The sequence below is a fragment of the Hyposmocoma kahamanoa genome, unplaced genomic scaffold (assembly GCF_003589595.1).
Source record: "Hyposmocoma kahamanoa isolate Upper Pololo Valley unplaced genomic scaffold, ASM358959v1 89, whole genome shotgun sequence".
In the NCBI taxonomy this organism is placed as follows: domain Eukaryota; kingdom Metazoa; phylum Arthropoda; class Insecta; order Lepidoptera; family Cosmopterigidae; genus Hyposmocoma; species Hyposmocoma kahamanoa.
Genome location: NW_020654520.1, coordinates 1618821 through 1630935, shown reverse-complemented (window position 1 = coordinate 1630935; position 12115 = coordinate 1618821). Strand labels below are relative to the sequence as shown.

The 12115-nt window shown below is 34.8% G+C and overlaps 1 protein-coding gene across 1 annotated transcript in view; it reads left to right on the top strand.

The window, feature by feature from the left end:
- LOC113236099 (ubiquitin-conjugating enzyme E2 W) overlaps positions 1-11480 on the top strand; it is a 26869-nt gene extending 15389 nt beyond the window's left edge. Inside the window, exons 4-6 of the mRNA XM_026472087.1 lie at positions 5844-5999; positions 6075-6150; positions 8859-11480. Coding sequence (XP_026327872.1) covers positions 5844-5999; positions 6075-6150; positions 8859-8872 — 246 coding nt within the window. The 3' untranslated portion in view covers positions 8873-11480. The remainder of the gene's footprint in view (positions 1-5843; positions 6000-6074; positions 6151-8858) is intronic.
- Positions 11481-12115: the final 635 nt, after the last annotated feature.

Below are 12115 nucleotides of genomic sequence, written 5' to 3'. Positions count from 1 at the left end.
CGCGATTTAAATCCGGAAAAATAGTTTCATTTCCTATGTGTAACATTCGCGAAAACCTAAGAACTCGATAAATTGTATGAAATTTACATTACCCAATGTTAGAGAGACACAGGTTACAAACATTGTAGTTAGAAACGAAAAATTGAATCTTGTGGATACAGTTGTATTTCTAGGTATAACGTTAGATGCTAAATTGCAATGGGGTCCCCATATAAGTAAGTTATCAAAGCGGCTCGGCTCTGCAGTGTACGCGATTAAAAAAATACGGAAACTTTCAGACGTCGAAACCGCTGGATTGGTTTACTTCAGCTACTTTCACAGTCTAATGACATATGGCATTTTGCTTTGGGGTAATGCCGCCGACATCAATAGAATCTTTGTCCTGCAGAAACGTGCGGTTAGGGCAATTTACAATCTGGGCCCCAGAGTATTTTTGAGAGATAAGTTTAAGGAAATTAACATTCTTACACTAGCCTCTTAGTACATTTATGAAAATATAATTTTTGTTAAGAGGAATAGTAATTTCTTTATGAAAAATAGTGACAAACATAATAACGTTCTTCATAGTCGTCTTCACAAAGTCAAAAAATCATTCAAGGGGAAATGTATACGCTTCTACAATAAGATTCCGGGTGATATACAAAGTTTTCCTTTCACGAGGTTTAAAATTATAGTGAAACAAAAACTTTATACTAAAGGTTATTATACAACTTCTGCGTAAATTGTGAACGAACAAACTAGATACGAACCAAAAAACGGGTCACGTGCTTCTGGAAAATTCTTGCGCAATCTCCGGTGTACCCGAGCTACCATATCGTATCTAGTTTGTGCGTTACACAATTGAAATAAATATCAAATGACCCCGGAACTGGACTTCGTTCGTGATGCCGAGTCCAAGTATCCCAATACTCTAAGGGTCGTATTCTAGAACTCTACTCAATGCTCAAGTCAGGATTTGAGTATGGTTTAAAGCACTTGATATCATACTCAAGTCCCTGCCATTAGGGTCGTATTTCCAGTGCTTCAAATCATACTCAAATCTGCTCAAATCCTGACTTGAGCGTCGAGTAGAATTCTGGAATACGACTCTTGGAGATGGTAAGGAGAAAAGGGTAATGGTGTGCTGGAACTTAGCGCTTTTACAAAGGGGTATTTTTTAGCGGTGAACGCGTGTCTTTGCGGGGTTCAATTTGACAAGATTCTGTCGTCCTCATTCTAAGACCTGCTCCAAAGAAGGCTAGATTTTGGACACAAGTTACAATATATTTTGTTCCACTTATATTTATATATTTGTGCGACCTGTATAATAGGCATTCACTGGTACTGTCATCCGTATAGCAATGAATGTTACTAGTTAATAACATATCATTGATATGCAGGATGAACAAGGTTGGCGATAGCACAGATCCTTGCGGGACGTCGGCGTTAATGAACATGGTTTCCGAGCACAATCTGTCCACCGCTACTTTTAAGCCCGCTCAGTCGGGAAGCTACTGATCCAAGTGCACAGCCCTTTTGGAAGCCCGTAAGATGGTAGCTTCGATAGAAGTGCCTTGTGCCAGACCCGATTAAAAGCCTTAGCGATGTCTAAGCTCATGGCAATTGCTTCCCCCTTGCTCTCGATGACAGCTGCTCATTGGTGCGTCTATGTATATATGCAAATAGGTAGATAGATACACAAGAAGATCACCAGCACTACGACCGCGGCTATATTAATAAGAGTTGGTTAGTGGGATGATATTCAACGGAAAGTAATAGTCGAAATCAGATAAATGGAGCTCTGTGTGCCTTTATGGGTAGCCAAAACGTGTCAAGAAAGTGCGGGTTCCAACCTTGATGTACGGTAGCAAGTATTGGGTGTGACAGAAGAAGCATGAACTTAGGGTGAATGTTATTAGTATAAGAGCTTTGAGTAGTATGTGCTCTGTTAGTGCGTCTTCAAATTAGGCGTTTATAGAACCGCTACAGTGCACCACTGTGGCGCTACAACCGCGCCACTACGAAAAAGTAATAAGAGAGCGTCGTGTAGTAAAAGATTATGTGGGCAAGTAGAAAGGTTGCATGTTAGTAGATTTAAACGTGGGAAAAGATAGACCCTCGACGCACATGACTCGATCAAATCTCGTAAAAGTAAGGAATGTTACGTCGTGCGGGGAGGCTCCTTGTGTGCACCCCCGATTGTTACAGGTCAAAGAAGAAGAACAAGGCTATTGATAATTGAAAACAAAACACGTCTACTGACAAAAGTAAAACTACTGTTACTTGGTTTAATACACGATCACTATGAAAATGTGATTTCTCAGTGTTTGCAAGGATTAAGTGACACTTTTTACGTACTTTTCCGTATTTAGCAAAAATATGTTAACACATATAATGTAACATCAACACACTTGACACATAAAGTAATAATTTTGTTTATATATCGAATTTTGCATAAACCATTTTCATTTAATTACTAATCATAAATTAGTTAATTAAAAAAATAATAAACTGATCGTAATGCTTACTTCATTACAAATATTTTGATATATAATTGTCCTGTAAACTTCATTAATTAAATGAGTAATGACAAATAGTTGCCAAAAATCTTTAATGCTCAATATCTCGAAACTGACAGTTTGTGGGTTAACTCATTTATGCAGAACAGGGCCCATTTTATCTATACGTTTAATTATAGTTATTCAAATTTCTGTAAAAAAATTGTTTTCGTGAACATTGATTATTTTCTTATAAATGTCACAAAATCATTGAAATAATATTCTATAACAATACTAACGAAAATAGAAAGCTTTTTCATATAGATAGAAACAGTAAGGGTGTACATTTCTTACTTTTTTTTTTAATTCGCATCAGCATCCACTGATGTGTAAAAAACCTGGATCAGCAACAACCCTGCTATAAAGCTAGGTAGTGGCTAAGATTAAGAGCAACTCCATTTACTTTTAAGAAAAGAATGAAAATTTACAATCGGTATGATTTTATCATTAAATGCAGTTGTTTTATCTGTGATATATCTATCACAATGACGGCGGCGTCAGTTATAAATTATGGATATGAGATAAAAATGTAAGTGGTAAGGTAGTGACGCCAATGTGCGACTTCTTTTTACCGACTTCACAAAAAAAGGAATTTCGGTTTCGCGCACTTTCCGGTAACTGATTTCAATAAAAGTTTTAATTCCACAAACTTTTGGGGTCGGTTTTTTTATATAAGAAAGTTACAATTATTAAATTCATTTCTAATAAAATTTAGGACAAAATTCTCTATCCGTAGTAACACATTTCTTATTGGTTGAGTGTCGTTTGCTGGTTAGTTAATTATTGGATTTTTGATGTATAGGTTTTTTTTAGAAATAATTATAATAGCTTGTTTATGAAACATACTACAGCATAATCTTTCTTAATAATTATATCTAGTTATGTCAAGTAAACTAATCACTACTGATAGTTAGAAAGATATGTTAAAAACAAAAAGTTATTTCAAATTTAAAGACACACTTATAAAATATCGATCATTGGGACCATCACCTTGTAATGATATGATAATAGCGTAATTACATCCGCCTATAGTATTCCCTCACTGCGCCTATACGACTATCTCCTTGTATTCGTTGTTTCAAACGACACATGGCTTTTTTACCCACAACACTTACTTCACATAGTCCAAGCTTCGTCTTTTCTCTATCCTCTATCCCTTCACTTGTTTCCTTATTACGTCAGACGTCTTCTTTCGTAATGAAATTATGTACATTTTTACGGGCATACAAAATATTTAAATAAATGTGATGCCACAGTCATGACACCAGTCTACTTAAACTTTTCTCTGGAAGAAATACGAGAACATAACGGTATCAGATCATGATGAGGATTATGATGATGCAGATGAACCGACATCGGACACAAATAATATGAAGAAAAACACTTAAAAAGTAATACTGTAGGCCTATTTGTGCCCAATTCAATCAATGTGATTTTTTAAACGGACGCTAAGTTTTATCAGAATAGAAAAAAGAAACAAAAAGAATACGTTATTCACCTTACAACAATGCAAGAAGTGACCTGTTAAATATATGAGTAATTTGCAGGTTACTTTCGCTATCTAATTTCGGTGGCAATTTTTATTATTTACGTATTAGAGTATTAAAATAATATTTTAGGTTCCAACATTCGAATATTAAATAACAATTCATGATAATGTTCTAGAATATTTAAATAATAAAAATTGCCACCGATATTGTATAGAGAAAAGTAACCTGATATTGCCCATATCACAATTAGTACATATTTTGTTGTAGTACGCACACATCCTGTACAGAGGATTATTTTGTGATACATGCCGCTACAATGATTCGAACAGTTGATCTCTCAGTTGAGAAGCAACCGTACTCCCACGCGGTATCCTTATTACAGTGTTTATTGTATTTTTTCCTACAAAAGTACATTGGTAAATTAAATAATTATTTATATGTGACATAATCAATGCGTAGTGCATGTGGGTAATTTTCAGTTTGCTTTTCTCTACCTAATTTTGGTGTCAATTTTTATTATTTAAGTATTCGAGTACATTCTCGTGAAATATTAAATATCATTTCAAGATACTACACTCGAATATTAAATAAAAATTTCCACCGAAATTAGGAAGACAAAAGTAATGTGAAAATGACCTATTTATTTTTAAATACTACTATTAAAAAATATTCTGTGATTGCCACCTCCCCTTGACATCTTCTAATTTTCTCTCCTAAGTTTGCTTGTAAGAGATTGGTTAAGGATAAGGCCGCTTGTTGTTAATTGGCTTATTCTGTTATGCTCACATTACAGTACTGAGTTGTTGTCGTATTTTTTAACCGACTTCAAAGAGGAGGTTGTCAATTCGGCTATATGTTCTTTTTTTTGTGTGTATGTTACGCGATAACTCCGGTATTTGTGAACCGATTTTCATTATACTTTTTTTTGTTGGAAAGGGGGTACTTTCATAGTGGTCCCATTTCATTTTGAAGAAAATCATCCACCTCTAAGGGTGGCTGTTCACGCATGAAGATTCATTTTTATAAATAGCGCCTAACTTTAATTTAGGAGCAATTATTTTAATGGTTGATTTTGCTATTTCTCCAATTCAAGGCGTTTTTCTCTCGATATACTTTGAGTAGTGAGAACGGATTTTTATCATCTCCAGTGTCAAGTCCTGTATAGTGGCGAACTAGGGGATATTTCAATAAAACTTAGCAAATAGACGTAATTCTACGTACTTTTGAGGTCGGTTTTTTTAGTACTCCGTACTGTGATTGTGAGAGAAGTGTGAGAGTGTACATTTCTTGAAATCGCAATTCTACCAAGATTACTTTTAATGAAAGATAATTTGTTATTGTATTTCAAATTCAAATTAATAATAATGTACGAAACGGACACCACCAGCACACAATATAAACAAAACATATATATCGCAATTTGCGTCAATTTTGGGGTCACGGTAGTGCCACCGCCAAGTCAAATAACGTCGGCTAAATTTGAAAATCTCGTAATCTTTAATCTTAATAATCAGTCTTTGTACGAAATCTGTTTTTTACTCTTCAAGCGCAAGATCGGACACTTAAGCTTAAGATATAATTTATAGACCCATTTTTGGTTACAAAATAAAGGTATATTCATAAATTGTCATATAATTATTTGTAATAATTTTGTTTTATATGCCTATTAATTGAGGTTACTAGGTTTGCGAATTCAGCCCACGAAAAATATTATTTTTAAATATGAAATAGCAAACTGTACACTAGCAAATAACTTGCTATATAGTTATATATATATAGTTTAGCAAATGTCTAATCAAAAATTTCCTCATTCCAGGTGACATTTGTAGGCAACAACATTCCTGTCCACCCGCACGTGTATTCCAACGGACACATTTGCCTGTCGATCTTGACGGACGACTGGTCCCCGGCACTCTCCGTGCAGTCTGTCTGTCTGTCCATTGTGTCCATGCTTAGTAGCTGTAAGGAGAAGGTAACCTAACTCTATAAATTTATTTCTTTGTCTATAATTTGCACTATTATTATCACGTTTTGTTTTTCGTTACAGAAACGACCACCGGATAACTCGTTTTACGTTAAGACCTGCAACAAAAATCCTAAGAAAACTAAATGGTGGTATCATGGTACGTACACATCTTGATCTCAAAATCGAATGATTTGCCTATGATTATCAAGTCTGCTAATTTTAAATAATTTCAGTTGTGTGTCGATAGAGTGTCTGTATTTTGCTTTAGTAGATGCTTTTCAGTGGCTAGGCATTGATCTACTACTCAACTGCCATAGCAATTTTTTTATTTTCTGTTCTTCAAAGGGGATTCGATGGCACGTCGTAGAGCACTAATAGTATACATATTTAATTTGAAGATTAAATTGCTGATTAAACGATATAAAAATTAAGATATTCATATTTTGGTAGCAGTAGAGCTCCTTGTGAAAGAGTTCGTCCAGGGAAGTACTGTCACCTTACCTATTTCAGCCGCCAAGCAGTAATGTGAGCATTACTGCGTTCCGGTTTGGAAGGGTAAGGGAAGTGGTGAAATTACTGGCACATGGGACTAGTCAATATCTCAGGGTGACGGGCACAGTGGCAGTGCCCCTAAGATCTTTGCGATTAAAAGCTCTTGAGCGACACAGCAACTGTTATGGATAAGCGTGTCGCTTACCACCAGGCGCACGACTTGTTTGTCCCGTCGCTTGGTATTATAAAAAATAATCATCATCAATTGAATTAATACCATCACAGCCATCCCACTGACACTATTCTATATATATACATCAGAACAAGATTTTATCAGAATAACAAATATCGACACCAGAAATATCAATTAATGTAAGGGACAAACCACGGTTTTTCTGGAGAGCCAAAAAACGATTTAGTTTTTTTAAATCTGTCTATAACTTTTTACTGTCTGCACCAATTTTGATTGTGTCAAGAGCAAAGTTTCTTCGAATTTCTTCTTTCATGCTATAAACGAAATATTTAGAAATGCCCAGTGGTTTAAAATATAGCATCGTAAGCAGGATGAGAAATAGAAAATTATACGCAATTCTATTGTAAAGGATTCTTTTATAATAGAATTACGTGTAATTTTCTCTCTTCATGCTTACGTTATGCTCGACGGCTTACACATAAATATTAGCAACGTAAGACACAACTAAATATCTTTTTTTAATGTTTTTTAATGTAGGGGACATGCTACATTTTAAACCACTTGGCATCCCTAAATTTTAATATACCAATCGATAGAGCGGGAACTTCCGAATCCAATGATACATGTAACTCATTTTCGACAAAATGTCCCTTACGTTAATTGATACTTCTGCTATCGATACTATCATAATTGCAATATAATCTCAGTGGTGTTTCCAGAGAATTAACAGACATGGGGCCCTGGTTTTTTAATTACCATGTTTATTACATAGTGATGTGTTTGGCACTAAAACATATAAATTACTAAAAATATATAATTTACTTTGATGACCCATTAGAAGGCTTTACACAGACACTCTTTCCCGCGTCATACAGTAATCGTGCGCGTGTAAAGATGTTGGTAGGAAAAGGGAAAGACTGCGCGATTGCACTCATCAGTCGTGTGCGCAACGGTGTGTTCCAAAATTGCCTTTTACACGGAGGCTCTTCCGTTGTAATAAAAACGAACATTGCGTGTGCAGGCTTTCCCGCGCGCAGTCCTATACACTCCTGTGAAACCTGCGACACCCTACACTACACTATTTTGAATTCATTAAAATTTAGCAAGTCTCAACGTCAGTTTGCTATCTCTGATTAAAAATCTGACTGTAATTTGAGGATAAAATTAAAATACATTTTAATTAGTTATTAACACTGTTTATTTTTATTACACTAGCGTTGCCATCCAGTGTTTCAATTACTGTCACACTTCCATACTTTCAAAATACTATTGAGGCTGGGTACGCAGCACTCTGCATTAAACAGCACAACCAGTACTTTAAAGACTTTCTGAGGAAAACAACAGTGTGGTTCACGTACGTACAAGGTCATCATGATCATCCTATTTGGGCCAGACTCTTGTCGGTGTAGCTTTCTCCACTCCTCATCCTCCTCTCTATAGCTGTTCACTTTGATGTTTTTTTATATTTGTTCACTATACGCCATTCTTGGTCTTCCTCTCTTTCTTTTCCCTTTTATCCTCTCCTCAATTATCATTCTCACAAATTTGTCATTACGTAACAGATGTCCAAACATTTACCCCCTTCTCTTTATTGCATTCAAAAGACTGCTCTCCTCCCCAAGCCTTTCCAAAACTTCCTCATTTTATTGGTTTTCAATCCATTTTATTTTTTCCATTCGCCACCAGCACCACATTCCAAATGACACCAATCTCTCTGTCTTTGTTTGTTATTATCCATTTAAAATAAATTGGTAATTAACTTTTTGTTCTTCATTTTTCGGTTTTAGCGATTGTTACACATTATTGCAAATAGGCCGAAACGTTGCTTTATTTGAAAAAAACAAATATACTCGATTGGGATCGGAAAAAAAAACGTTTCATAACTTCTAAACAACACACACGTACACATTCATAGCCGCGCCCTTGGGAAACCGCGAGTGCCGTGGACTACATATAGACAACCCAACAAATAACACCGAAACTCAAGAGATAAATAAATACAAATATTTCCCCCGGCCCAGGAATCGAGTCCGGGGTCTCTGCATGTTAGTCTGGCATGGTAACCGTTCAGCCACAGAGGCAGTTAAGAAATCTCAATTTCATGATTCATATCTGAATTCGTTGTACAATTGCAAAACCCAACGGAATAAAAATACGAATTGTAATATCTTTTGTTTCAGATGACTCCGTGTAACACTACCCCGCGGCGCCTCGACGATGGACGTTAAATCTCAAACGTGATTACAATTACACGAAATGACAGTGCAGTGTACGTGCGCGCATAGTGCAGTGTGAGTGCAGTGCAGCAGTGACGAGTGCGGGCCGCGAGTGACAATGCGCTAAATTGACAGCAGTGGCTGTGGCAAGGAAAATCGTTATATGCCAATGTCATAAGCAAAACGTATAAGGAAAGGAGTAATGGGGATACCATCAAGACCCTTAACCCTATTCAAACATGTTTTGCTTATTAAAGTCCAAAATTATGAGCCAACAGATAACGGTGACTGGAATATTATTAATTCTCTGTTGCTGTACCGACTGGAACGGCTTTAATTGTCTCACTGCCTAAAATAAATGGTAATAAATAGCATATTTCAAAATTTCGTTTGTAGTGTGGCTAATAAAATTATAACTATTGTTTGGAGAATTAAACTTAACACTAAGTTGGCATGTGTTCAAATAATGCCTTTTTTATCTGCGGCTTTTTAGAATCATAATCGGCTCAGTGTCGCGGTTGCTATTTCTGTCACTTTCTCTCAGATTACGTAAAAACATTATGAGAAAGAGACGGTAGCAGAGTGGTCAAGCCAATGAAATTCCAGCCTTACGCGATGTGATAGATACACGTGTTCCTTTAAGTGTTTTTTATCTTGGTGTTGAAAACAAAAAACATTCCAAATAATACTTAGTGTAATTGTCATTGGTATTTGCGTTGGATAAATTTGCAAAAAAAAAAAACTATTTCACATTCGACTTGAATTTAGTATTATCAAATTATTTTTAAGACTACAGCACCTTTCCAAAAGTATGCTGTTGACGTCTAAGATTGTTGATATATTTTTCACTTGTTAGAATAAATGAAACAATAATATAGCGTACGACGCGAGGCTACAATTACAATAGTTACCAGAAGGCAAACCAACAACTAAATAATGATATCTTTCCACCACCTCTTACTTTCAATGTTCTAATAGCGTTTCTTGCATTCTGGTGAGTACGTGGTAGCCTATTTACATCATCTCTGTACGATTTTCCCTGTAAACACAGTCACACTGACTTGACTATCTTCTAATGTCGAGCTGGTTATCGTCAGTGCTAAATTATAAATATTGTAAGTAGAGTAATAGGTTATGAAATCAATATGTACCGCTTATTATAAAATTGTCAGTCATATCCCTTTATTTAATTGTATATAATGTTTATTTTTTATCAATTGTAATTTTATTTATTGAAGCGCAGGATACTACGTAATTGCATAGTTGTAGGCACGGCAGTTTGCGAGGCATGGTCATCATTTGAATCGTATAGCTGTCGATGCACAGGTTTTTTATGTGACACAAGTTCAGTTTGAATGCGATTTAACATTGTCCGTTAACATAAAAATAAAAATTAAAAATCAGCGTTAATTTTTTTCTATAGCCGTATTCAAGCTTGGGCTTGTGTAAAATATAAATATATTAGTTTTTTCTAGAATTTTTTTGTTTTCTAAAACTGAATATCTTACAAGTATTATAATATTTGAGTTTGGCTAAGTGATGTGCAATATTAAAACTAAATGAGCCCCGTCAATAAATGTTTTCCTAACGTTTGTAAAATCGATGCCTCTGCTTTTTATTTTTATTTTAATAGATATCAAAAAAAATTAAAATAGCATTATTATGTGTCATTAAACTAGGCATTGTTCAACTTGGCGTTTTTTTTTTAGAACTTTATACAACAAAAACAAAAAAGTCATAATTAATTATTACAATAATGAAAGGCTTAAGTAACGTAATGTGTAACAAAATGAAAACGAATAAGAAATTTGCTAGTAGTATATAATTATCATTTTCCATCCGTTGTCTAGGTCCGATATGTGATAGTAAACATAAACATATTCTGGGGGTTTGCTCCCGTTTTCCGTCAGAAACAATTAATGTCAAGTAAGTAATACTCGGCCAAATCAAAACACATTGGGTTGACCCTACAACACTGTTGGAGTACAAAACACATTGGGTTGACCCTACAACATTGTTGGAGTAGACCCCCTGGGATGAAAAGTCAATTAATAATCCATACTATCCTTACTAATATATTAAATACGGAAGCAACTCTGTTACGTTTTCACACCTGAACCAAATTAGATGGACATAGGCTATTTTTTTGTCACTAAAATAAATGTTAAAGGGGATAAAAGTTTGTATGGAAACGCGATCATTTGTCAAGTAAGTAGTACAGTAGACTATCCAAAGTACTCTACCACAAACTATAGTTAAATAGAAACAAAAACCATTTTAAAAATATTATTCGTATATCTCTAGAATTCTCCGCTCATTCGTAACCAAACTTGACTCATTTTTTATATTTAGCTTTTTTTAATGTTATTTCAAATAAACGCTGTTACGTGGCTAGGAATAGCAATTGCTTTCATTATTTTGTTATACAACAACCTCCACTCTGGACGAATATTTCCTAAAGCAATTCTCACTTACGTTAGCGAAAATAAAAGATAAATCGAAACTTCGATTTCGAAGTCGTAGCCTTTTTGGAAAAATTCTCAATGGCTGTAGTACGGGTGCTAAATTTAAAAAAAACTATTACATTCACAAACTCCACCATTATCATGAAAAGATTATCATTTTAGGTTAATATTACATTCCTGAGGTTTCTAATAGTCGTGTGGTATTTTCATGCACGTACATCTCATTAGCCTATACAAGCTCTTTTTAACGTGTTTATAATTTATATTAACTTTAAACATGAAATTAAGAAGGATATAAAATTATCTTCACATCAATGACTTAGTTTCCTGCCCATATTTTTCTAGAAATATAAGAAATTAATAAAAACAAATTTGCTTCTACATAACAAAGGTAGTACTAAAATGTGAAATTTGGATTTCAAGAAAATTATGGTCGTTACGTAAACTTGGCGCTGCCCGGTCATGCTCAAGATTTGTTTGTATGAACGACGGACCGAAAAAAATGTCCAAGCAAATCACAACCTTATGTATTGGATTGTTGAATGCATTATTCATTTACAGCTGTGCGTAACTACTGTGTTAAAAAAGACCTGCTTAATTTATTGAAATAAAAATATAGATAAATGATTCAGTTGTTTACTTTCCACGTACAAGACATTAAGGTACCAGATATTAAGGCTCGATTTACAAGGCCGTAGAATGGAAACTAATTTTTGTAAACATAGCACAATGAACTAGTCTGCAACGTGTATAATT